The sequence below is a fragment of the Pempheris klunzingeri genome, chromosome 11, assembly GCF_042242105.1.
Source record: "Pempheris klunzingeri isolate RE-2024b chromosome 11, fPemKlu1.hap1, whole genome shotgun sequence".
NCBI lineage: Eukaryota > Metazoa > Chordata > Actinopteri > Acropomatiformes > Pempheridae > Pempheris > Pempheris klunzingeri.
Genome location: NC_092022.1, coordinates 22,479,065 through 22,506,773, shown reverse-complemented (window position 1 = coordinate 22,506,773; position 27,709 = coordinate 22,479,065). Strand labels below are relative to the sequence as shown.

Genomic DNA, 27,709 nt, shown 5'->3' with positions numbered 1-27,709 from the left:
TTCCAGATTAAAGATTTTTGATGGAAAACCTGAGTAAACAACACAACAGCTAATAATTTAATTATTATTACAATAAGCGTTAAATATGACGCGGACTTTTCAGCTTAATTTCACTGAGACATTTCGTTGTTAATAATTTCTTATTTATTAAGTACATTTACTACGTGAAATCAAGAATATTTTTTCTATTACATTTCTATACATTAATTTAACATACATTTATTTATATTTCAAGGAAAGTGAACGTATGAATATTTATTACTGTAGTATTGTTTCAGTTGTTCAACATGTTGCGTACAGTTTGCATCAGCCCTGCACTTATTGTACTTTAACCACAAACATGTATTGATTCGGAAAGTCTTTGTTTCATACAGTTTGTTAAATTAATGGTGGTCGCCAGACATTAAAGGTTCAGGTCACTTAATAACAGGAAAGTCGCTGTTTAGCTTACAGCCGCTTACAATGGTGCATCGTGATTTGAGTCGGCCATTTTAGGTGTACCGGGGACATTACTCTGTGACACCAGGAAGTGCCATTTAATACAACGAGCCCATGGTATTCGCTCTTTTTATAAGAATACAAATTTGGCTTGATGTGCATTAAATATAAATAACATGCCTTGTTCGTCTGTGTCCATTAACGATGTCTAAAATCACCATATTGTCCATTTTACTCTCGGAAATCTGCACTATTAATTTTCTGGGCGTTTCCATGGTGACATCATGTGAGCTGACTGACACGTACTGTTTTGTTGAAAAAAAAGTAAAGCAGGAAGAAGAAAGCAGTCAAACAGAAAGCCCTGAGCTCAGGAGAGCCAAGAGGTAGGCACCCTAGCGTTGTCCTCGGCGTATCCTACTCATGCTAGCTGTAACATTAGCAGCGTTATCTGCTGAGGAACGACAAAGCCGTCGAGTTGTGTTGAGCAAACGGTAGCTAGCTGCTAGCGAAGCTGTTTGCGAGTTCCCTTAGCGCTGACTGGTTAGCTAGCAACGTTAGCTATTAATATGATAGTGTCATGCGTCAAACACAGTGTTTGCCTCTCTGACTGTCGCTCGACCGCCCTACCCTATTTCTAACAACACATTTACTTATGAAACAAATGAATTGCTTTTGTTTATTTGATTGCCAGCAAGCTGCTGTAACGTTAACCGACTTGATTGCATATTATCAAAGAGCTGGTTAGCTCGTTAAGTATGATTGTGTGCTAGTTATGACACCCAGCTCTTGACCTGTTGTGTAATTTAATGATGCAAACCCCCAACTATCTAAAGTACGCACATTTGATCTGCGACATGGAAGATTATTTACTTATCTTTAATAAAGGCAGCGACATCAATAAAAAACTCCAAACAAAAGTCATCCATAAGAAATTATTCTTTAGGTAAAAGTACAGAAGAATTAAGTAGAAAGTATTCATCATGTACAACTTCCCCTGTCAGTGTTATATTATTAGATTATTAGTTCAATGATGATTTTCTGTTGGGTAGTTTAATCTGTAACATTTTATCAACTGATCATGTAAAATCTTTTTCTTCAAAGTAGTAAAGTAGACATAGTAAATATTAGTATAAAAGATTGCCTCTGAAATGTCGAGTAGAAGTATAAAGCTGCATACAATAAAAATACTCTGCGTTGAGCAATTGAGTAAAAGTACAAAGTCGCTTTACACTAATGCTCATTAGTTGTGAAATAGTTTTGAGTCTGACTGTTAAAGAGGAGTTAAATTGTGATCATGTGTTTTTTCTGTTCAGAGGAGGCCTTGTCTGTTCAAGAAACTCTTGAGATCTCGACCCCTGGTCTCATCATGAACGTGTTTGACCGCAACATCAACTTTGACGCTCTCTTCAAGTTCTCCCAGATGTACGTAAGCATGCAGTAGTTTGCTATGTCACTTATGTATTTCATCCGCCATCGCCCGAGTGTCCTTTGTCCAACCCTGTTCATTGCAATCTTTTTTGTAGATCTCATTCCACCCAGGTGCACTTGAAGAATGTGTACTCCAGCCTGGCGGTGTGTATGCTTGTGGCTGCAGCTGGCTCCTACGTCCATGTCGTCACACGCCTCTTTCAGGTAATACTAACAAGATACAACGGAGTCTGCTTGTTAAGATTGATCCTTTTTATTAATGCAAATGGTCCCCTTAAAAAAGGACAGACTATATTATCCTAATTTAGTGCGTTAGGTTCTGTTACTTAGTCGAAGAACCCACTTACTGTGGATAAATATGTCAGAGTTCACAGTAGCTGCTCTTCTTCCCTGAAGTTTGTGTTCCTAGTTAATGCCTCCACTACGAAACACTGTGGGAAACCTTGAAGTGAATGTGTTTTGTGAGGTTTAAATTTTCCTGGTCAGTAACAGTGAGCGTTGTAATCACTCAGCCATTGGGCACATACTTTGTCGTTCATTCACCTTTATCCATGTTTCATGTGATAACAGTGAAAACTGAGCCAAGTAGCCATGACACAACACACATGTAGGACATTCTGCAGTCTAATATTTGAGGTCATTGTTGCTACCTGCGTTCAATGTTGTTATTTTGCAATTTACAGTTTTAGAGGATACTGAATATATTATGGATACAAAAAAGAATGATAAAGTTTGGGTAGAAGTGACATTAAGTGTGTGTGTTTTTAAAAAAAAAAAAAAAAAAAAAAAAAAAGAAAAGACTAATGAGCATCGGAAACCGAAGACAGTGTTTACATGTGAAACAACAAAACACTAGAATTGCTGTGCTTTAGTCCTTGGTTTGCTACACCAGTGCCAGTAAGTGTATCAGGGTGTAAGTGTAAGGGTGTCAAGCAGCTCAGGTCAATGTACAGATGTGTAATTTGAATATGAAGCTCCATAAAATAAGATAAAGTTAAGATAAGACAGAACTTTAATTGTCTGGAAGGCTGTCTTATCTGAACATTTTATGGAGATCTTTGTGAGATATTCAACTTGCAGCTGTGAGAAATAAATGGCACACTTTTTTATAAAAGGAAAGGAGAAAAAAATCACTATGACCCTTGAAATAATTCTCCCAAGACTGGGATAGGATCTGGATGATGCAGTGTTCTGTCTCTGACTCGCGCCCTTGTTCTCAGGGCGGCGTGCTGTCTGTGCTCGGCTCCCTGGGGATGATGTTTTGGCTCGCCATGACGCCACACAACTCTGAGACGGAGAAGAAGAGACTGGCTATCCTTGCGGGATTTGCCTTCCTCACCGGTAAAGTGATGATGCTGTGGGCCTGTTACAAGAAAAACCGTCGCTTTGCACGTGAACAGAGCTCTCTTTGCTTTAAGACTCTCACATGGCCTTAAATGAGCAGTGTTTGCCTTCCTCTCTCCCTCTCCAGGTGTTGGCCTTGGCCCCACACTGGACTTTGTCATTGCTGTCAATCCAAGGTATGTGAAAAGTTACTCAGCGTTAAACATCTGCACACCAGCAGCTACAACAGCTAGCCAAAGAAAACATTATAACCACCAAACACTGACTTTAACACTAAACGGTGTTTTGTGTTAAAATCAGTGAAAGTGAAAGTTTGTACTCGCTAAAAACTTGTTCTGGTTCGTGTCTCCACAGCATCATTGTGACGGCTTTCATGGGAACCTCTATGATTTTCATCTGCTTCACTCTCAGCGCTCTCTATGCCAAACGCAGGAGCTACCTGTTCCTTGGAGGTAAAGGCACTTTGTTGATGTTGGGACACGGTATACTTTTTCTTACACAGCACAAACATGATGCATTGCTGTGGAACAGTGTATGAAGCTTGTTAAAATTAGCCCAACCGTAAACATCTACAGCAGTAAAATGTAACAACCACTTTGATTTAGCAGAAATATTAATCCAGACTCATGAGACATAATGGTGAAACACTGACAGGGACCCGTTTACTGCACTACTTTTATTTTAAATGATACCACTTTATTTGACATTTTGCAGAATTTCTCCTCCTCCTAATAAAGCATGGTTTAATTAGCTCATACGGCCCTAAACTAAAGTCATTGTCTTTCTCAGGCACACTGATGTCTGGCCTTTCCCTGCTGTTCCTGATGTCTGTGATGAACATGTTCTTTGGATCTGTGATGCTGTTTAAGGTAGCTGAACTAAGCCGTGCTGCTCCTCACTAGAAATTAGATCTGTCACCATGTGCTGTGTGAAGCATTCATTTTCCTGTGTATCCGTTTCCTTTCTGACAGGCACACATGTACCTCGGGCTGCTCATCATGTGCGGCTTCGTCCTCTTTGACACTCAGCTCATCATCGAGAAAGCAGAGAACGGAGACAAGGACTACGTCTGGTGAGGCAAACGCCACCTGAGCCGCTTTCTTTCCTAGAGGTATTGAATGTTTTCCCCAAAGTACAGGAAACGATTCTGAAACAAACTTCATGTATTTGTACTTTGAAGGCACTGCGTGGACCTGTTCCTTGACTTCATCACCATCTTCAGGAAACTGATGGTCATCCTTGCCATGAACGATAAGGTATGGAGTGCATTGCCTCATCGTTTAAGAATTAGTCTGGTCATTCGATCGTATTCGATATGTTTCTTAGACCAAAACCAATAATGAAAAGATCCCACTGAATGTTGCCTGATGCATCTTACTCTTCTATTAAAACCCACCAGTGAGCCGCACGGTAGCACTGGCTGACATGTTCCTTCATTATGATGAACATCAACGGTGTCGTTTATTTTTAGTCCATCCCACATACACGGCGCTGCTGCCAGAAGTGCTCACTAATGCACCACATCCACGACTGAAAATAGATCCCACCAAAAGCACTGTTTACTCCTGTTGAAGTACCTTCTACTAAAAACTGCACTGTCCAGCTATTATAGGAAATGAGTGAGCCTGTTCAGTAGAATGAAACAGTTTTTATTGTGACCTGCTTTTAAAAATTCCCGTATTCAGCAGGAACCAGTGGGTTCTAGGCTGCGAGCCACAGACGGTGTAGGGAAGAGATAAAGTACAGAGAGACGGACTGACATATTTCAGTTTTCATAGGATTTATTAACAAATAACAGGATATTGCCTGCCTCAGCTCTTAATGTTTCTACAAAACAGACCTGTTCAGATAAATTGTACATAATTATACTTTTAATTCAGCCTAATGCATGCAGTCTAAAGCTCATCCTCTTAATGCATTTTACCTTTTTGTTTTTAAAGCGTTACTGTAGACTAAATGCTGCTCTCAAACTGTTGTCTCACCCAAATCACAAGACCACGTTTTCTGGTGTAGCTCTAGTAGAATTCAGTCATGCAGATACTTTTGGTTTTATTTGCTGAAGTTTTGAGATGTCTGAGACTGCCACCACCCCAGAACAACGGGGAGGGGAATTTAGTTTGTGGCGCACAAAACACTGAGAAAGCAAATGACGTTTGAATAACTCTAGAGACACCACATCTGTGAACATTTTTTATTGGAGCTCTGTAATAAAAAAAAAAAAAAAAAGTCAAGGTCCGTGTTGATAGAGAGAGAGAGAGACAAACAGCAACCAACATACTATAACGATAGTACTGACAATAGGAATCTGACTAATAAATTAGCAATATGGTAACATTGAAAAACATGATGAATAACAGGACTAATATCAGTAAAAAGTGTCGGCAGTGATTCATGAACCACAGCAGGAGAACCAGGACCAGGATCCACTGTTACAAGTTAGTAAGAGACATTAAAGAGACATGAGGCGTAGGGATGGAGAGGAAGAGGAGGAGAGAGGAGCCCAGTGCATCATGGGAGTCCCCCGGCAGTCTAAGCCTGTAGCAGCATAACTAGGGGCTGGTCCAAAGCCTGGTCCAGCCCTAAACTATAAGCTTTATCAAGAAGGAAGGTTTTTAGTCTACTCTTAAATGTAGAGAGGGTGTCTGCCCCCCCGAACCCAGACTGGAAGGAGGTTCCACAGGAGAGGAGCCTGATAGCTGAAGGCTCTGGCTCCGTCACTACTTTAGGAACCACCAGTAGGCCTGTATTCTGGGAGCTCAGTACTCTAGTGGGGTAGTACGGTACTATGAGCTCTTTAAGATATGATGGAGCCTGACCATTAACAATCTTGTAGGTGAGGAGAAGGATTTTAAACTCTATTCTGGATTTTACTGGAAGAGAAGCCAGTACAGGAGAAATGTGGTCTCTTCTCTTAGTTGTTGTCAGAACACGAGCAGCAGCGTTCTGGACCAGCTGGAGAGTCTTTAAGGACTTATTGGGGCAGCCTGATAATAAGGAGTTGCAATAGTCCAACCTAGAAGTGAGGACTAATTTTTCTGCATCATTCATAGACAAGATGGGCCTGATTTTAGCAATATTATGTAGACGGAAAAAGGCGATTCTGGAAATAGGTTTTATGTGGGTAACAAAGATAACTCCCAGATTCCTCCCAGTGGAGCTGGAGGCCACAGTAATGTCATCCAGAGTAGTTATGTTGTTAGAAACATACAATGAGAAGAGAAATTTGCCCTTTTAACTCCTTTTGTTGTCCAAAAACTGTTTGTGGCGCAGAACTTCTAGTTTTTCTCCTCTTTCCTCTCCCATCAATAGTCTCAGGACCCCTCAGATTATTCAGTATTAACTATCAAATAAATTCATGAGGAATAATGTATAGGTCAGAGCTAGTACTCGTACCTTTGATACATCATGATAATACTCGAGTACTCTTACTTGCCTGAATAATCTGAGTCCTTCTCTAACCACTGATTGTGTTGTACGGATGAAGGAGGATATCTCAGAACTATCAGCACATAAATGTTAAACCACATCTGTCTAATGTTCTTGTGTGTATAATTCTGATTATTTGTTCCCTTTTCAGGACAAGAAGAAGGAAAAGAAGTAAAGAAAGTTCGAGGAGCTGGAAATTAAAAATCTGTCAATGAGGCACAATTCACTTGGTATTTTTCACTTTCTGTCTTCATTTACTGAATTAACTCCTATGTGGTCTTATATCATTGAAACTTTCTTTGATTTATTTTTTAAACTTACAAACAAGGGTTGAATGTAGGTTTTATGGTAAACTAATGCTATAGTCCCATCATGGCTGTGAATGGAGTAGAATAATGCTGCAGTGAACATGCTTGGCCTGTAGAGGGGAGCGTTGCCCTATGAAGGCTCCCAGAAGCTGAGCAGCTCTTGCTGAAGATTTTCATATTACTGTTATTTAGTGCCATAAATTAATGACATGATAGGCTCCTTTTCAGTGGGTCACCTGAGCTTCTGAGACTGATCTTTGTTTTCTTTGAAGTTATGTAATTTCAGTTGTTGATTTGCTTATTTATAGTTTTCCTCAGCTCTCTTTAGTGGAGTGTCACAGGTCTGATGTCCCCTGATTTGAAAACTGCCCCCCCCCTGCCCTGTGATTGTTTTGTTCCCACAAACTTGTTTTCTGACCAACAATCTGAAGGAGAACGGCGATGCCTTTCAGACTGACGATGCTCTACATTTAGACGGACTCAGAGCCACTTGGTTGTGAGGATTTTGGACTTTTGGCAGGTGGAAGAGTCGGTGCCATCTGTCCATATTTTCAGCTTGGATAAGCAAAGACAGGCGAGTTATTCGGACCTCTCCCTGTGTAAATTTCTCTAAATATCTGTTATCTAGAAATTAGTTTGCCAAATGATATGATGTTAACCCTTTTGATTTTTTTTGAAAGTGTAAACTGTGAAGAATTTATTTTATTGATGTAAAATTGAAACTAATAATTTGATACAATTGCTCAAATAAATGTGTTGAACGTAGAGAGACCAGGTGATCTCGCCTTCCTTCACTTCATATATATACACACACACACACACACACACACTGCTACATTTAACAGTGAAGAAATGTTCTGATTCTTTGTGTAAATGTAGTAAAACTTAGTGACTACTGCACACACACAACTAAATCAAAACATTTTAATTAGAAAGTTGAAAAACGGCAGTAGGTACATAGGACCTCTATTGGCTAGGGAACGAACAGCAACAGAGATGATGAAATACAAGATATGAACAGAATCTACTAAGCGAGGAGACTGCAATTTTCACAAAGATTACAAAAAAAAAGATGTACATTTAAAATAAATAAATAATAGAAATACATATTCATTGAATAGTGTAGCCATTTCTCTTATCTATGTTATTATTGCTGGTATATATTACCTTTAAATGTTTATGATTTAAAACAGACATATTCTGACAACCTTCCTCGGTCGCAAAACAATATCAACATGGTCAATAAAATTGTTTATACATTTAAAATTGTGATGCATGAGTTTAGCAATAAAGAATCACAGACATGAACATTCATTTTTTTAGGAGCTCCAAGTTTTGTTTTTTAATACATTATGTGGTGAAATGTCAATGATACAGTACGTCAGCTATTGAACTGATCAGCGCTTCGCTGCTTCCTTGATGTACACAACAAAGATCCATCTAGCAGGATGAGGAAAACAAAAGACAGTTTGCTGAACAACTACCAGGAGTGACAACTTTTGTGCTAATCATTAGCTTAGCCATGCGTTTTGTAGTCCTGTATACATGAATGAAAGAGAAGTGTCCACAGTCAAGTCTGATCGTGAAAAAGTGAACAACCTATATTATCTGGGTGGCTTTTGGCTTCATGTTTATTGAAAATCCTGAGGAGAAGTCTATCGATCCATCTTTCCAGTTGCAAGAGAGAAACAGCTGATGAGACGGCGTCATCGCCACAGTGTTCTCGCAGACATCAACGGGGCACAGTTTCTTTTCCTCAAAGGTGGCGGCGGGTCAGCAGCATCACAGTACAGCCAGCAGTCAGGCCGAGTGTTCAGAGCGGTGCTGGCTCTTATTGTGTGTGGACTAGATGAGCATCCTCCTCCCCCGTCCTTGGCTGGATCATCCTTGGCTTCCGCAGGATGACAGACTGTCGTACAGAGAATCGCTGAGCGACTCGGGGGTCTCCAGGACCTGAGGGCGGCTCGGGGAGAGGGCCTCCTCCGGCCGCTCCCTGAGCAGCTCCAGTCCGGCCTCGCGGCTCATCTCGGGGACGCTGGGAGTGCGAGTCTTTCCCCTGCGGCTCATCCCCGACTGGGCGGGGACGGGCAGGCTGCCTGGGTCGACCACTCGGCTGGAGGAGGGACCGCCGGCCTTCATGCTCTGAGAGGAGGCAGAGAGGTGAGAAACATTCTAGGTCATGTGTGTCGTCTTATGTAACGCCTTCAGGTGCAAAAACTAAAGTGGGTTACAGAAATCATCCGACTGTGAATCTCTAATATTCAGCTGATTAATAATTTGTAAAGGGAGAATGTGCTTCTGTGTTTTTACATTATGTAAGATGTGAGTGCGCATTTAAAAATGTATCTCGGCTTTACTGCCTGCAAAGTATTTTCAGTCTGGAAGTGACCCAGATAATTCCTTTTCACTAACTCCTGCCCAGCTGTTTTGAGTGAGCTATGACTATACAGCATAAAATCACTGATGTTGTCATCCTGATTGTAAATCCACTGTGTGTCTGTCCCTCCTCTGTCTCTTCCTTCAGTTCTCCCTGTCAAAGACCTTTTTTGGGGTGTTTTCCTGCATACGAATCGGAGGACTAAAGATAGAGGGTGCTGTACACTGTACATTATAAAAGCCTTGAAGCAAATCAAAAACAGCACACAGCACACCTCTGCTTTATTCGAAACAGGTTGGACCGCAGTGGCGTCATACCCCTCTGAATGGTGATCCAAAGGATACCGCCTCCTCCTCTTCCTCCTCCACTGCCAGGTAAACCTCTGCAGGTCCCGCTGGAGTCTTCAGGTTGGGGAAGGTCCAAGTCTTCGAGCGAGGGGAAAACATGTTTGCTCCATGAGCCTCTTTGTCTGCAGGTGGAGTGAAAAAAAGACGTGTTTTTGTTTTAAATCTCAGGGTCTCAGGGATTTTCTCATTTGGGTTATTTACCAAACAGAATCCGTCATCTGGAGGCACAAACACTTCTTTAAATCTGTCATTTCAAAGTGAGGAAGGTTAAAAATGTTGTAATGTGTAATCTGAAAAAAGGACGTGCTAGGTTGACATTTGTAGATGTCTAGATTGAGAGCTGCTGCATATGTGCTGTGTGTTTACATTTAATAACTCGAAGGGGGCACAGCGACCTTTGACGCAAGAAGAGGTCCCGACTGTCTCGTCGCGAAGATTACGAGACCTTGGAGCGCCTCAGTTTGTGGAGATATGTTTGTTTTGGGGACGAGTGCTGACTGGAAGAAGATGATAGCTGAGAGGAGCCGCACACGTCCCTCTTTGTGACCTTGTTTTCTTGTAAATGTGGACGTGTGGGGAGGGGGTTATGAAGATAGGACCTCTGTAGCTGCTGCTGCTGCGTAGAGGTTTGCTTCCTGGCCAGGACTTGTCTTATTAAAACAATGGTGGCAGACAAAACTAGACACCCCAAACTGAAATACTGGGTTTTATGATAATCATGAGTGAAAGATAATAAACCCACTCATTTCTTTTATCGTTGAAGACCGACCAAACAAAGACCTACAACGATTATAAGAATATTACCCAGTCAGATGTCCTTCATACCCTCTGACCCACATACTTCCTTACAGGATTCAGGGTTTGTGCAGGTGCTGGAAATCCTTAAAAATGTTTTTATGTTTGAATTTCAATGTCGTCTGCCAGAAATTCTAATTGCATGTATAAATCACTGACTTACTGAAGAGTTCACTTTAGATAAAGAAATGTTAGTTGCAAAGAGCCTCATTGATTTAGGTATATCTAAGTTATCAGAGTTATAAGGTGCTGGAAAAGCTTAAAAATCCACCTTGAAAAGTGCTTGAATTTGAGTTGGAAGTCTACATTGAATTACTATGTGAAGTGCACTAAGCGTGGAGGCTTTATGAAGAACTAAGTGACCTCTAACGGTTGTTAGTTTGCTGCAGTTAGTTGGCACCTTCGCGGATGACGCCGGCCGAGCCTCTCCCCTCCAGCACGGAGCCGTACTGAATGGTAGGAATGAGCTGTTTGTGAGGCGTGTAGCACTCCTCCTGCGACGTCAGCTCTCTGTCCAGGGTGCGGGCCCGTCGCCCGGCCCTCCCCGGGGAGCCCGAGGAGTGGTGCTCGGCCCCGGCCCTCGTCTTGGACAGGCTCCGTCCTGCTGCGCCGCTGCTGCAGTCGGGTAGGGGGAACGTACCGATGCCGCTGTCCAGGGTGTACGTGGACGCCCCAGAACCTGCAGAGGAAGGAGAGAAGAGGGACTGAGTAGGAAAGACTGAATGAAACGCTCACATAATGTGTGAAATTAAGAAAATAAGGAGATAAGGAGTTAAGAGTAGGACTAATGAATTCCCCTACTATTTACTATATTTCACAGCCGCCTTTGACTCGACTGTCCTCAGAGGCCTCATTTATTTACCTTTGATATGCTAATGCAGGTGTGAGCCAATTTATTTTTGTGTTGCAGTCAAACCCTTGAGGACTGCAGCAGATTTGCAATGCTCAGTAGTGTTCACATCCTTTACTGGAGCAGAAGGTGCGACACTGCAGTGTAATAATACTTCACAGGTAAAAATCCTTTGAAAGCACTTAAGAATTATCAGATAATTTTAGTATTCAGAAAGGCACGTTTCAGAGACTTAAATTACTAAATATATATATCAAATGATTGGATTATTGTCTCTTGCTGCTTCCACTGGACACAGAAACATGGATGGAAAAGAGAGATGAAGTTACATGTTTCCATTATATTAAATATGTTCTACTTCCAGGTGAACAGGCTAAACTTCAGTATTATACTGGAGAAAATTCACTTTGCACCGCTGCATGTTAGCCAAACAAAGCACGTTGACTGCTGCAGTGTTACTAACATGTTGGTGAGTTTCATGTTGGATGCTGAACACTGAACACAGATCATTTGGCCTCAGTGTTTCAGGGTGTTAACACAGTTAAAATGTCACTTTTATAGATTTATTTCTCGACAGCCGTCTCGCTCCATCTGTGAAATTCCTGTTTCCAGAATAATTCCTCACAAGTCAGGTTTGATTTTCCACAAGGCCTCAACGCTTACGACCTTAAAAAGCAGCGTGATATTTCTTTCCTCTGACAAATTCCTGGCAGGCTTCTCTTACCTGCAAAGTGCTGGGAGTGAACTGACTCTGCGAGGTTTTCATCGGATGTGATCTTGCCGATTCTGTCTGATCCCTGCATGAAAGAACGACAAAGATGGAGGAGTGACTGTGCTGACACTCAGCCCTGTGCATCAGTACGACAAACAAGTCCCACAAATTAGAAGCCAAGTTTAGGCAGAACAAATTTTTACTGATTCAGACCTGAGAGCTTGATGTAATACATCAGAGTGAGTCTTGTTTTTCCTCCCTGTTTCATTACTATTGTAAAAGTAAGAACTGTTGTCAGCCGTGACATCACTGAAGTACCTTCTCCATATCGTCACGACTGGTGGTGTGACTGATGACGTCGCCCTGCTGACTAAACACCGGCTTGGAGGTCTTACAGTCGAATGAGAGCCGCCGCTGCGGCACGCTGATCATGTCCTTCCCGTCCACTCTGCGTGAATCAAACACACGTTCAGCTTCAGGTAAGATGTCCACAAAAAGTTAGTGTTAGAGTCTCATTCATGAGAACAGTGCAACATTTCTGTAAAAACACTTATTCAAAGACGGGTGCCACTCTCGTCTCTTTACCTTATATATCAAAACAGAGCCATGTTCTGTTTGTTCTTCTTCAAGGTTTTACAGCTGACATCCTTAAAGTTGTATTCCTGCCTCCTGGTTTCTTTTAATCTAATCAGTCCAGTCGCTGTTCAAAAAAAAAAAACACCATCTGCCCTCCACACTGTCTGCACACTCTGCTGATATCTCTCTCTTCCTTCTGTATATTTTATTCAGGCGACTAAAATATTCTCACTGATCACAGGGACTTGTTGGATGTTTTCCTACAGTGAAAAGTGAACTAATACTCTGCTAAAAATCTGCTTATCGTTGCCTGCTGACTCTTGTTTGTCCCCCTACTTCTTGTTTGTTTCAGGTTGACTGTTATAACGCTGATTCATTTTCCTGAGTTTGAAACTTAAATAATAATTTCATCAATGTCTTGAGCATTTGTTTTTTCCTTTCCTGTGGTAGCTAAATGTTGTAAATCTGCTCTGAAGGCAATAAAACATTAGAAAATACTAAATGTTATTATGTATTTTAATTATTATAGGCTCACACATAAGGATTCTTTTCATTATTGATTAATCTACTTATTATTGTCCTAATTAAAGGACAATAATAATTCATTATTGTCCATTAAATGTTGGAAAACAGAGAAAAATATCAACCCCAACATAATATCGACTTGTTAAATGACTTGTTTTAGACCATTTTGGGCATTTTTGCTTTAAAGTCACTTAAACAATTCATCAATTACCAACAGTTATTTTTGTCTCGAGCTCTATCGATCTTTTCGTTTCGGTCACAGCGATTGGATAAGTCTCTCTCTCAAACTGTCACACTACTTGTAATTATAGCAGCTTGAGGATCCACTTGTGCTTGCAGAGTCCTCACCTGTTCAGCAGCTGTTGCATGAAGTTGTCAGAGCGCGCTCCCCTGTACATGACAGCCAGCTGTCCCTGAGCCTGGTCCATCACCACCTCACAGGAGTGACCTCTGCCTGACCTCTCCACGTACGCTCTCTCCTCCTCCAGGGCCCTCCTCAGCCCCTCGGCCTTCTCCATCAGAGTCGAGATGTTCAGACCTTCCACTCCCTCTTTGCACCTGGTGGCCATTTTCACAGAGTCCCTGCCCACTGAGGGGATGTTGATCTTCCACTCCTTCTTCTCGTCCTTTGCTTTGGTCGCGTCCCCCTTGCGGCTCAGCGCAGGAAGCTTGCTCTTCTTCAGGCCGAACCAGCTTGCGATGCCGTTGGAGGCTTTCTGCTTGACCTCGCTGCTCTGCCCTCCTCTGTCCTGCTCCTGGAGCTTCAGCATGTTCTCCTCGATGCCCTTCATCACCTTCTTCTCGATGGCCGATTGCGGACTTGGGACCGGCTGCGTCGGCTTCTCCCCCTCCGACATCGGAGGTCTTGGAGGAGGGGGTGGCAGGCTGTCCCCGTACATCGGGTTCTTTTTCCCTTTCCCGCTGATCTTGGTCCTCTCCTCTGATTTGGATGAGTAACGTGGGGCCTCTGTGGACTTCCCCCCTCTGTGGACCGACGGACCCTGGCAAGGTTTGGAGGGTGACTTTGGGGGGATTTTGTTGGGGCTGTTGCTACTGTGAGGACCAACACCTTGCTTAAGGTTATAGGCTAGATTCAGGGAGCCAGGACACTTAATGTTGTTGCGTAGTACCTGTGGGGCGTCTGTGTTGGGCGACGGCAGACCTATTTTGCTCTTGGACACTTCGACCTTGGTCACACACAGCTCTTGTTTAACTACCGTTGGAGCAGCAGGCTGAGCTTTTACTGCCCCCTCATACAGCTGAGATGACCCCGGGTACTTCAAACCACCACTACTACCTTTGGGTTTACCATCTAAAGAGTCTGAGTATTTTGAATGTCTCTGCTCCTCTTTATGAAGCTCCATGGGCCTCTCTCCTGTCTTACTCCTTTCTTCCCCGTAGACGCCTTCATTCACCGTGTCGACCGGCCTGAGACCGACTTGCAAATCCTCAGAGCTCCTCAGCTTTCCCAGAGCCGCCAGCCTGTCTTTGAAAGCGTGGTGGCTGGAATCGGCCTGGGATCTCACTGACGTGGCCACAGGCCTCTTGGGGATGGAGGACGCATCGCTCCTGCGGACTGGAGGTGGAGGCGGCTGCTGGGCGGCCTCAGAGCCCTGCGCAGTGATCTCCCTTACATCTGCCTCCTGTTTCTCTCTGACCTGTGAATAGTTAATTCTGCCCTGAGCTTTGCCGAGGGCCGATGAGCTGGGCAGGCTGTGATGGTTAACCCACACTGGGCTGTCTGAATCCTCCTCATCGTCATCTGAGGTGGACTCTGACGTGGATGAGGACGACTGCTTTCGCTGAGGAGGGGGGTTGAGGACACTTTCTGGTAGCGACTTAACGAGCTTCCTCTCACCACCGTTTGACTTTGTTTGGGATGGAAGTGTGGTTCTTTTCTCCAGGCCCTGGGTTGGCTCCTCCTCTCTAGAGTTGGTAGATATATTACAGACATTTTCATAATGAGGGACCCTCCGAGATACCTTGGGTGAGGAGGAGGAGGATGTGAAGGAGGGCGCGCCCATTTTGGAGCCAGCACTAGCTTTAGGTGCAGAGAGGCTGCTGTAGCTTATTTCCTTGGTGGGCGGGGAGCAGACGTCTTCAGGCTGTGGAGGGGAGGTCGGCGCTGAGTGCGTGGCAGGGTAGGACTCAGACCTGGAGGGTGGTGGAGGGGGCTGCCTGCACCTCTCTGTGGTGGTGGCTCTGCGCGTGGGAACAGGAGAATGGTACACCTCATAGTTGTTGGTGCGACAGGGGATCCTGGAGCTGCGGGTGAGCTGGGGGCTCAGACGGACAGCAGAGGTCGAAGGCTGGGACTTCTCCCCTATCGAGGGAATCTTCAAGAACTTGAGCAGTTTGGACGGAGAGTTGATGGCAGCGGCTTTGACGTCGCTGAGGCAGGATGGGCTGGGGCTGACCGAGGCGCCGGCTCTCACAGACGAATCCTCCTGATCTGTGCTATCTTTGTCGGGGAGGGCTGAGTGGTCATTGGACATGGCGTTGCTGATGGAGGCTAAGCCATTGTGAACGCCATCACTTGTCCCCGTGTCACAGTGGGAGATCTGTGCGCTATCCTTCACAGAACTGGGCAGGTGGGAGGTGGGACGGAAACCAGTGAGCTCTGCAGAGGCAGTAGCGTTTAGACAACTCTCAGAGTTCTCCTGCTCCAGCTCGGCTCCCATCACCTCCAGGCTCTGATTGCCCGTTTCTGTGACTGATGAGTGGGCGGTGGCGCCTGCTGGTTGCTGGTGGGCTTCATTCTTGGTGCATTGTTTAGACGGGGGAACAGACTCCGCTGTTCTGCTCTTACTGTGACATTCGCTTATAGCAGCTGCAGGAACTACATGGCTCTGGGTGGCGGAGTTGGCTTTTGAAGGACTACAGACGTGGTTGCATGGCTTTGGAGGACTGTCTGGGCTCCTCTTGCAGTGTAAACAGCAGGTGTTCCCTCCCTCACACTTCACTGCCCCGTCGCCGTTGACATGCTGGTGAGTGTCAGTGTCAGAGCAGGAGCAGTGGCAGTGAGAGTGGTGGGATTTGCACTGTAGTGGAAGGGGGTCCGCTGTGGCCAAAACAGCCTCTGTGGACATGAGCACCTGGCTGTAGTCGCAGAAAGACAAGCTCGCAGTGGACGGGTGGAACTTCAGAGGGTCTGTCTCCTCCATCTTGCGAAGGACCTCCAGGATGTGTGCTTTCTTCTTGAAGAAGGGGGACAGGGCCTCCATGGAGGTGGCAGGGCCACAAGGACCTGTGGAGGCATGTTGTGTGCGGTAGCCATTTCCCTTTGGACAGAAAAGAGATCTCTATCAGCGTACAGTTCACTGCTGACGCGACAATCCGAGCCAAACAATTTACTTCATGAAGACCTTTGGAGTGCATGCGTACAGGAAATGAGTGCAGGGCAGATTAGCTTTTTAAAGCACAATAGTTGAAAACAGAGCAAATGCCAGAGCGCGTTTTAACGTCACGCGCAGGTGGGGGGGGAGTGAGCCCTTGGTAATCCCACTGTTTCACTCTTAATGTTTGTGAAAGCTTTGCTGTGTGGGCCTGTAATAATCACCTTGGCTTGTGCTTCAGTCTGTGCAGGCTCCACCTGTTTGGCAGAGTCATTGTGCAGCTGTGCATTGTAGTCTGGGAGTGGTCCCGCCTGGACCTGTAACAGGAGATTCATGAGGCAATTACGATGACACTGTATACACTACAGGCTATTGTATACACAGACAACTAGGAGCTACATTGTTCTGGCATCTGCTGGAACAATATAGAGCAGGAGTGATAAGGCCGAGACCCATTACTGGCTCACCGGTGTTTAAAAGACTGAGGCTGAAGTGCAAAAGAAATTAGCTCCATCTGGTTTTGAACATCAGAGCTGATGTGCCCGGTCTAATTTTACTCAAGTACTGTACTTAAGTACTTAACTTGGAGTAGTTCCATTTTATGCTTCTGTACTTTTACTCGACTCCATTTCAGCTGATTTTTTAAATCCACTACTTTTACCTAACAGCTGTAGTAACCGTTTACTCTGAAGATTATGATTGTGAACATCAAACATATGATCAGCATATAAAATATGATGAAAAGTTATAAATGAAGTAGTTAGAATGAGCTCCACCTCGACGAGCTACAACATTAAACTAAAGTGTTATAATATATATAATATTAAAACACTCTGAAAGCGACATTCTGTATTACGAGTTCTTGATCTGTTGATAATTTTAGTACAGTTTGCCCGCCAACAACACTGCTGGACTGGAGAGTTTAAGAAAGTATTAAAATCGATGTAGCGGAACCACAGATGTAGCTTTTTTTATCCCACAAATTATTCTGTGGCACCTTTTTTATTTTATCCTACATATTGTCTTTCACTTTATCTTTACTTTGTGAGGTGGGAGGGATGTTGGGAGACCCGTCTGTGTGTACGTATGCGCTAAAAGCAAGACATAATATTCCTTATCATGGCGCTGATTTTGTGTTATGATACGCAGCGTTATGTTAGGCTATCTTATTTCTTTTTTACTGCGTTTGTGGAAAATAAACAAAACTTTGCTGCCTTCATTACCCACAATGCAACCCAACCGCTGACATATGATTTACCTGGTAGTGAGCGGTGGGGTGGTTGGGCAGTTTCTGTTGAAAAAGCTCACAGAGTGCTCTGTTCTGTCTCTCCAGGTCAAACACCAACATCTTCAGCTTGATGCACTCCTCTCTCAGATCCTGTTCAGTGACACACAAAGCAGTAAGATACCAGAGAGACTTCAGTCTGTGATGCTGCAGTTCGTTCAAATAACCCAAACACTGATGCAGAACTGGAGCTCTGGGTTACCTTTTGATTGAGCAGAGCTTGGACCACATGATTGGCCACCTAAAACCACAAGAGGACATTTTACACACGTGTTTCTAGAATGACTTAGCTGAGCAGATTTTCTAATCATTCTTTTAAATTTTATTTTTACTCACCTCATCTAAGCATCTCTCATATGCTTCTCTCTGACTCTCATTTGCCAACATCAGAGCGGAGTTCTCTGCCTGTCAGACAAGGATAAATAACGATGAACATAACATATAATTGCCCAGCCCACACGGACTTATAAGACACCAAAAACACAGCGGCATCGGTAAAACATGTCAGACACGAACAGTCATTACAAAGAAAGCAATAAAGCAAATAAAAATCAACCATGAAAGACGTTCTTTTCCCAAAGCACAACTATAATGTTTTCACAATCATCCAACCGGAGGAGTCATCATTTTACTGAAATGAAGCCCTTAACGGAGAACTTTTATTCCCTTTCTTGCTAAGACCAGTTGCCAGGCAACCAGCAGACACTGCAGCAACTTACTGGTTCTGGTCAAGAAATATTTCGGCACATAACCCCCGTAAAATACCAAACTGTCTCGTTTGTTGAAGCCGCACAACAACCGAAGTCTAAAAACGGCACAGCGTGTTCATTTGTGAGCTTTAGATGTGCTGGGAGGTGGATTTTGTAGCCTTTGTCTCTATGCTAAGCTAAGCTAAGCTAAGCAGCTGCTTCCTGTAGCTTCATTCTGATCCTACAGACATGAGGGTGCCATCGGTCGGCTCATCAAACTCCACGAATAAGCCCCTTTTCAAAAACCAGTGACTGAATGAACTTTTCCTGCAAAACTCTTCAATCTCACTTAAATCCCCAAAACAAGTCAACAAGCATTCCTTTTCTCTTAAACCTGCCTGTTTTATAGCTAATAGCATGTAGAATCTGTGCACACATAGATCTACACATAAGAGTGTACACTGCAGTTGCTTTTCATGAGACAACGTGTTCATAATTCAGGACTGCACCAAACATCACACCGAGCATCATGAACTGCAACCTGTTTTGAGAAATAAAACATAAAGAAATCCTACTAAACAAAGATTAAATAAAGTGTGAACTGCAGTTAATTGAATAATATGGACTAATAATCCCCCCCCCCCCGTGCAGGAATGTAAGATCTTATGAATGAACGATTTGATTCAAACTGAGCTTGTACAGTGTTGCTGCTGGTTCACTCACCTCCAGCTCTCTCAGTCGGTCCACAAGCTCACTGCTGTTGTCCTCCAGGAAAGACTCCACGTCTCCCTCCTCGCCCTCCTCATCCGAACCGAAGTCCTCGTCACACATTCTCTGTTCTGTCTCGTCAGACATTGTTCTCATCTGCAGCAGGGAGGGTCACACAGAAACAATCACCATCTCAATCTCTGCAGCAGTAAAATGTTCAACACACGGCAATAAACCTCGGCCGCTCTGGAAGGTGCTCAGCGTTATGAGGGTGTCCTCTATTTCTCACAAGTCTCAGCACACTTTATTTCTTCCTGAAAGGTTTATTATTATTATATTATTATTATTATTATTGTTGCCCTGTGCTGAAGCTCCAATTGCTCCTGTGTACTGTTCCTGTAATACTGCAGACTGCTTTTTGATTTAAATCACCACAGTGCATCACTGCATCAGATATGAGTCAAACAGCAATTACAAACAGATTTGGAAATGCTTTAACACTGGTAGGATACCACACAGGTTGGCTGTCACGGGCCATTATGTTGCTCCTACGTGCCGATGTGTAGTGGTGGAGGTAATTCAGTAAAAGTACTCATACCACACAGTTAAAAATACTCTGGTACAAGTAAAAGTGAAATGATTATTGAAGTAAAAGCATGTAGTACAATCTGGAAAACATAATTCAAATATTAAAAGGCAAAGTACTCAATTCAGAATAAAATCCCCCAACGACTGTTCTACTGTTATATATTCAATCATTAGATTATTATTACTCATGCATTAATGTAAAAGCAGGATTGTACTGATTCACAAAGATGTGAAGAACTGTGATTGTCCAGAGTAAAGGTCTTTAAATGTCTTGTCTACTAAATTGTCCCATAACTTAAGATATTTACTTTACAGTAATACTAAACACAGAAAAACAGCAAATCCTCCCATTTAAATGGAAGAAATATTTAGATCGTAAATGACAAGTGGATGATAGAAACTGTTGACGGTCTGTCAGTCAACTAATCTTTTCAGCCCGACGTGGCTGCATCTGATGTGTCCCGTCTGCTTCTCCAAGCAAACCAAAACAAACACCGTGGATGCAAGTTAACCGAGGTCTGCTTCACATCAGACACCGTTCTCTTGTCCCACACTGACGCTAACATTATTACCACCAATCCACTCTGTTTATACTCAGTTCGTCTGACAGCCACAACAGTTTCTTTCAACACTACTTTGGAGTTACGTCCTCAGCACGAACACGGACAGACCACATCCAGGGAGCTAAGACATGTACGCTGCACAGCTTGTTGTTGACAGTATATCACAGTACCTACAGTATATTGAGGATTACTGAGCCAACACATTAATCCATCCACCCTGCATTGTTTAAGATACACGGACTGTGTAGAAAGATAAGCCTTTGTGTCCATATTCCTCCGCTTTGGGACCGCAGCTTCCATGAATCCACAGATCAAACCGCAGCACCCACGCTGACCGAGTCTATGAACACGCCTCACTGCAGGACATATGGCCGAGGACCAGACTAGTAGGCAAGGCTCCAGGTGTGTCGAAGTGTGCGAGTGTGTGTGGCGAATGAGGTAGGGGTAGGTGTGTTGACGTGGACCCAGATCCAACCGTCACATCTTAAGGAGTGATTAGAGCGGATGAGGTGAGTCTGATTCTGTGGCAGTAGGCCAATCAGGAACTGGCAAAGCTTTCCTGACTTGGACAGGTGACAAACACAAGCAAAACACAGTGTGTGTGTGTGTTTGAAAATAATTTAAATATTTAGAGGGCTGAGTCAGTGACTGAAATGGGCCTCAAGTTGGCATCAGATGCTTTTTACTTATTCTTTGATCATTGATTCCTATTGATATCCTTTGTTTCTTTACTGTCATCAAATCCCACGAAAAGACAAAAGCCAACAATGAACTGATCCTCCAGACAAGTATTATCTGTCCGTCCTAAGCCTGATGGCTTTAATTCCTCAGTGCACTAGAGACAAAAATAGAAACGTGAAAAACTCATCAATGAGCCAAAGAGCTGCACTGGTCGACGTCTTCCTTTCTCACCATGAACACACACACTGTTTACTTTGACGCAATCCCACATACACTGACCAACAGCTTTAAATACTCGCTGGAGCACCCAATGTGTATTAATCCACAGCTAAAAATAGTCCTCCACAAATGCACCTCAGACTACCTGGTTAAGCAATGTTTGCTAAAGAAGAGTTCAGCAGGAAACTATTGAGCCTTTTTAAACGTCAGTGTATCTGACCTGTTCTTAACCTGACTGCTGATTTACTGACTGTTGTACATTCACACATCCGGCAGCATTATTATTTATCTCAAGTCGTGCAAATTTGTCCTGTAAATGTTTCACTACAAGTGACCCCTTTCACACACAAGTGGTCATGTGATCCATTGTTAGTATATAAATACTGATTCCTCTCGCTTTAAAGGTTCCTTTCCTGAGCAGCAGTGAAAGGTCTTGGGGCTGAGAGCCACAGACAGAGCAGGAAAAGTGTTGACAAACACATTGTTCTTGGTCTTTTCCAATGTAGAAAACCAGTTCTATAGTCATCAGTGAGAAGGTCGAATGGGAAGAATAAGCTCATTGGCCACCTTCGGCACATTTAGATGATGTGGAAATGTTGATTAATGTACATTATCTCTGTTACATGAATAAAAACAAAAAATGATTGAGCAATTATTCAGCTCATTTAAGTGATTTTTAAAGCAAACGTGTCAAACCTTCACTGGCTCCTGCTTCCTGCTAAATGACAGCTCAGTACAGCTCAATACTTCCACTGTAGTGAACTGAAACTGAATGAATTTGTGCTGGAGATTGTTGGTCTGATAAAACAAGACGTCTGAAGACATCACCTCGGGGAGTTGAAAATTTCATATTTTTTGGATGTTTTAAAGATAAATCAAGAAAATAATCAGCGTAATCGTTCGTGCATCGTGCCGACGTTGATACAGAAGCTCAGGCTGTCGTAATGACTCTGGTAACAAAAGACTAATATCTACACAACACAAACACCAAGTAAAAAAAAAATCACTAATGAGAAAAGTTCAATAGCTTCCAATAGTTTCATAAGGAAATCAGTAGAGCTGTCGAGCCTTGTGTAACGGGAGCTGCTTGGAAAGCGTTTACGGGAAGATTATTGAACGTCACCGGCCTGCAGACTGTGAACCCTGACTGACAAACCGAAGCGGCCCCATGCAAAGTGTAGGGCGCTTATTGAGCTGTGATTGACTGAAGCCAAATCTACACATATAATGGAGGCTGATCAATGCAGCCCATCTAAGAACGGAAGCAGATATTTAGCCATCTGACCTTGGATACAGGAACGGTACAGAGTGGTTATAAATACCAGCTTTTCTCTTGGCTAATGCACATTAAAGCTCCGGGCAGCAGCGCTGAGAAACATCCACACCATCCCTCAGTGTTTTTGCAAACATTCACATGGAAATTACAGTGTGGACATAAAGACAACAAAAGTGAGGCTAAATATAACATGAAAATGTGGTTCTGCCGCCGCTCCTGTGGTTTCTTTTGATGTGCACAGTTTAACGTCACAAGCCTCAGTGGAAACGCCACTCGAAAGAAGCTTCTCTTAAAGCAAGTCGTGTCCCGTTTATCCAGAACCCAGCAGGCCTTCACGTCTAAATCAACCTCTGGATCAAAGTCCTACTGACGGCCGATCAGCTGAAGAAAGCGTTAAGCCTCCTGAGTGTCAGATAACTGACTGTCAAACAGCACTGTTGGTTAAAAAAACAGACACAGAAGGTAGTAGGTAGTTTCGTCCGAGGGGGGCGTCATTAGATGTCCAACATCAGGAAAGACAAAGACATCCAGCTAACGAAGATATAAAACAGAAAACAAACAATCCCAGTGGAGAATGAAGAAGCTGCACACAGAGATCTCAGCCCCTCTCAGACCGTCGGGGACAGTCTCCTTGCTGCCCTCAGAGTCTAAACTAAACACAGAACTGATGTTTAGTGTTCAGACTCCACAAATGTGGAACAAACTCCCAGAAAACCAATCTGGGTGCAGATTGATCCAGGGCAGCAACTAACGGTTTGTTATTGATTATTCTGTAGATTATCTCCTCGATTCATCGATGAGTCATCTTCTCTATAAACTATCAGGAAAAAAATGTGAAAAATGCAAATGTATTCCAAGATTATGTCTTTGAATACCATGCAGCCCTAAATCACAAGACATCCACATTTTTAATGCTCATGTTTCACAAAGAAAAGCATCAAACCCTCACATGTGAGGAGCTGAAAGCACCTTTGCAACACTGACTACACGTTTTCTATTGAGTAGTGTTTTCTTAATGCCGTTTTATCTCTGATATACAGCGCTTCAGATTGTAGTGCTGTGGAAAGGTTTCAGACAAATAAACCACAAATAAACCTGCCTGTCTTAAAGTTTGAATTAAGAGAGAGAGAGAGACACAGAGAGACACAGAGAGAGAGAGAGAGAGACACAGAGAGACACAGAGAGAGACACAGAGAGACACAGAGAGAGATGCTTTGTAAAGTGCACTATTGTGATCAGGGTGGTGTTTGTGAGCCTGTGACTGGGCTGAAGCTGTGCGTACAGAGGCTCATTGGCAGGGCAAAGGAGGGGTCAGTGTGTCCCAGGGGGGCTGCAGTGCCAGGGAGCTCCTTCCACACGGCTCGGCTGGCAGACTTACAGCCGCTGGTGCCGTCAGAGCCGACAGACTGAAGCCACGAGGGGAATGCAAAGAGAGCTAATGTTGCTGCTCTGCACGCCGCACTGCTGAGTGGTGGAGGAGGCATTCAGATCCTTCACTCGAGTACTAAAGCACACTGAAGAAATACTGTGGTGCAAGTAAAAGTCTGCGTTGAAAATGTACTTTAAAGTGCGCTGACTGTTATAGAATTAGATTACTATTACTCATGCGTTCATGTAAAAGCAGGATTTTACTGTTGGAGGTGGTTTGGTAGAGCTTATTATGAACTATTATATACAGTATATGGCTGTGGCTATTTTCTGGAATAACTGATTGTAATTATTTTAACAATTTACCAAACCAAACTAAGAAAAAGCACCGAAATTCCGTCATTTACGGCATTTAGGGCGTCTCTGCTGCACTGATTTTTGCCTCTTGAGTTCCCAAACATTATAGAGTGTCACTTTAAAACACCAAAAGATCTAAAAAGTGTTTCATTAAAAAATCGTAGATGCGCAGACACACAAATTATTTGGAAGCTGAAGAGGGAAGAAAACAATGTAGCAACAAATAAGATGGCCACGTGGGTAGAGCTGCATTAGTATTGATACATGATAGTAAACTGAATGTCTTTGGACTTGTTTTCACTATTTTTTACATCATTAGTCAACAACTAATCGATCAATCGAGAAAAAATGATCATAAGTTTAATCAGTAAGGAGAATAATCATTGCTGTATTTACAGCCCTACTCACAGGGCTGATGTGTGAAGAATCTAATATTTTAATATTTATCATCTTGCCCAGTAACAAACATGTTATTCTACAGAAGATTTGTACTTAAAGCTTCTTCCTGGGACTGTAGAGCAGAAGAGACGATGCTGTAATTCATAATAAAAAAGGGAAAAAAGACAAAGAGAGAAGACGACAAAAAGGGCAAACAGATAAGAGTGGAGGTCGACGTCACGCAGGGCTCGCCGTTTTGTTTTAGAACATCCAGCCTTCTCAAAGCCACTAAATCCCACATTGCCAAGTGTAAACAGAGTGCAGCGAGGCTCAGCGTTCACAGATTAAATTTCCAATCACTGAACAAAACAGAGAGGATCATATGTTGGCCTCTGAGCCAAGTGAGCATGTGCTGCTTTGGTTCTTTCCACAATGACTCAAATGGATACCTGTACATGAAGACCGTGAGCTGTGTGGACGCTGGTGCGCATTCATCGGCAAACAAATGAGGCGCAACAGGACACCAGAAGCAAACCAACGTGTCATCTACTGTAAATAAATAGTCAGGGTAACCTTTAAACAAATTACCCAGCAGCGACTGCTGCACAGGCTGGTTTAACTTTTCATGGGTGTAAACCACTGAGACAGAGAGCGCTTTTGTCATTGTCAAGTATCTGCCAACAAGCAGAGACACACAGGAAATCCAACTGTGATCAAAAGCAAGTCAACATTCAAGTCTTCTGCAGCTCAGTGAACTCAGTGAAGGGAGTAAAATACGGCTGATGAACTGAGTGCTCCACAGCTAATTGGTGACTATTGATAATCAACTAATTGCTTCTCTAATTTGTCAAATATTCTTTGGTTCCACCTTCTTAAATGTGAGGACTGATTCTTCTTCTTTGACTTATAAAACATGAAGTTAAATATGTTTTGATTTTGGTTGGACAAAAGCAAATTGAAGGCGTCACTGTGGGCTCTAGTTTTTAACATTTTATAGTTTGGTCAAAACTAAAATAGTGATTTGAAGAGCTGAAACGAAATGTCCATTGATCATAAGTAATTAGCTGTTGTGAAATCTGATAAATAATTTCAGTGATTTTTTTCTGAAGTTGAGTAGTTGTGACACTTTGCTGCTATTCTGACTGTTTTTGTTTTTTGTGCTTTTGGTTGGGCAAGGCAGGCAATTCACAGCTGAAATCATTAGCAATTAGTCTATTTACTGATGCACAGAAAATCATTTTAAATCAATCAATGCTTGTTTCAGTCGATTTAAAAGCAAAATTGCCAAACATTCTCTGGGTTTGATAAATGTGAGGATGTGCTGCCTCTCTGATTCACCGTCGTAAACTGAAAACCTCGACCGAGTACATAACGAGGACTCTCACCTGTGGTTTGAGCTCTCGTTATGATCCTTGAAGAGGAGTCGGTCTCCTGTCAGGCGCCTCTGTCTCCCAACGACAAAACCAAGGAGCTGAAGGAGGGAAAACACAAGGACACATATTTTAATAAACAAACCTCTTTCTCCATCAAGCTTTCTGGCAAAAAAAACAGCCAACATCTCTGTCAATCCTATTTGTGTCTTGAATCATAAGACAGAAACCACAGGATCTGGCCTGGATCGGTGTGTAACCAGATCTAGAGGAGCGGGCTGGCAGGAGGTTTGGGAGTGGGTTGCGTCGGGGCAGCTTGAGACCAATGTCACCTCTGTTCGGGGGCTTTGGCGGGCAAACGCTGCAGCTTTCTGCGAGGGAACAGGAAACCGGGAGCAGAGGAAGACGCTCCATTGCCCTCGGGAGATACCAGCGCTCTGCAGACGCCAGCCATGCCAAGACCACAAGCCCCCACTCCTCTATCTCACCCTCTTCTTCAGCCTCTCCTCCTCTCGTCTTTCCTTTCATCTCTGAGTCATTGTAAAGTGTAATGAAAGAAAGATGGATGAATAATTCAGCAGACGCAGCGAACTCCCCTTTTATGTCTTTCTGATAACGCAGGACAGACTTAAAACATTGAGTGCCACACAATGATTTTTTTTTTTTTTAAGTTTTCAGTCTAATGTGGGATTCCCTGTTAACAGAGTTCCCTGTTAATTATGTTTCATTTAAAACCTAAATAGGGCACCCTGTCTGCTGCAGCCAGAGCGTTTCGTCTGATCACTTCAGATATGTTTAGGCACCGAGCTGCAGCATTAACTCTTCATTTCCAGAAGCAGTCTATAGGGTAACGGGGGCTGATCCTTTTAGATCTTGTCAAACTGAAATGGGATTAGAGGTGTTGAGCATCTGCCCGCTCAGACTGGGTTTTAATAGAGCTAGAGCAGATGATCTGGTCCTCCTCGGTACACCTGGTCCTGGGAAAGGAAACAGGCCGTGATCTGTGATCCGTGCGATGGAGGAAGATCACAAAGACGGCAGATCACAGAGCTCAAAAATAAAAAAGCGTGGCGGACCGCAGCGATTGCACATGACCAGTATTTATTTACAGACTTATGTTTTCGACGACTGGAGAAATGAGAAAATGATGAAATATTGAGTGAAATTCAGGTTTTCAAAAGAGGTTTGCAGAGATGCTGCAGATGAGGGTGAGTAGAAGAGATTCATGGAATGAGGGCAAGGCAGAAAAAAAAAAAAAAAAACAATTTCAAAGGCGACTCAGCCGAAGCAGAGAGAAGAAATGCACAAAAGCTTCTTAAATCATGTCAGTCGCACTCTTGGGGATTTGGCATAGGCAAGGCCGTCTCAGGATATGTCAAACACCACCCTTTCCATCTGCCAATCTGGAAAGGCGCAGATTGAAGTTCTTGCTGTGTAGGCAAAGTGTGTAGGCGGGACATGTAAACAATGTGACAAAAACCTAAATCCTCACATGGTGGAATTAAACAAGATTGGAGAAGACCGAATCCTTTCCCCCCAAAAATGTAGGCCAAAGTCGGGTTTTTGCAGACACACCATTACCACATGACTGTCTGCATCCCTAATAAAGACGCAGATAAATATCAAAGAGGAGGGGAGATGTGGGTGAGACAGAATCAGGCTGGCGGACTCCCTCGGTGCCATTTCCTGTCTGCTGTTTGGCTATATGAACCGAGACCAATCGTACACAAGTAGCAATATTTGGGATGAGGAGTGGAGGTAGCGGA

The 27,709-nt window shown here is 43.4% G+C and overlaps 2 protein-coding genes across 4 annotated transcripts; one reads left to right on the top strand and one right to left on the bottom strand.

The window, feature by feature from the left end:
• Positions 1-739: 739 nt before the first annotated feature.
• On the top strand, positions 740-7,718 carry tegt (testis enhanced gene transcript (BAX inhibitor 1)). Its single transcript, XM_070839649.1, has 10 exons — positions 740-821; positions 1,752-1,860; positions 1,962-2,070; positions 3,087-3,207; positions 3,338-3,386; positions 3,565-3,662; positions 4,000-4,079; positions 4,182-4,282; positions 4,391-4,466; positions 6,788-7,718. Exons 2-10 carry the CDS (start codon positions 1,805-1,807, stop codon positions 6,809-6,811), a joined length of 714 nt encoding a protein of 237 aa, XP_070695750.1. The 5' UTR covers positions 740-821; positions 1,752-1,804; the 3' UTR covers positions 6,812-7,718.
• Positions 7,719-7,854: 136 nt separating this feature from the next.
• Positions 7,855-25,999, bottom strand: nckap5l (NCK-associated protein 5-like). 3 transcript variants are annotated; one of them, XM_070839645.1, is made up of 12 exons: positions 25,959-25,999; positions 19,159-19,299; positions 18,083-18,151; positions 17,949-17,987; positions 17,720-17,839; positions 16,686-16,778; positions 13,475-16,407; positions 12,344-12,473; positions 12,038-12,110; positions 10,864-11,142; positions 9,639-9,790; positions 7,855-9,086 (listed from the first exon to the last, which is right to left on the bottom strand). In XM_070839645.1, exons 2-12 carry the CDS (start codon positions 19,297-19,299, stop codon positions 8,826-8,828), a joined length of 4,290 nt encoding a protein of 1,429 aa, XP_070695746.1. In that variant the 5' UTR covers positions 25,959-25,999; the 3' UTR covers positions 7,855-8,825. The 3 variants fall into 3 exon arrangements, with proteins under 3 accessions (XP_070695746.1, XP_070695745.1, XP_070695744.1); XM_070839644.1 differs by lacking the exon at positions 25,959-25,999 and adding an exon at positions 20,465-20,605; XM_070839643.1 differs by lacking the exon at positions 25,959-25,999 and adding an exon at positions 20,469-20,605.
• Positions 26,000-27,709: the final 1,710 nt, after the last annotated feature.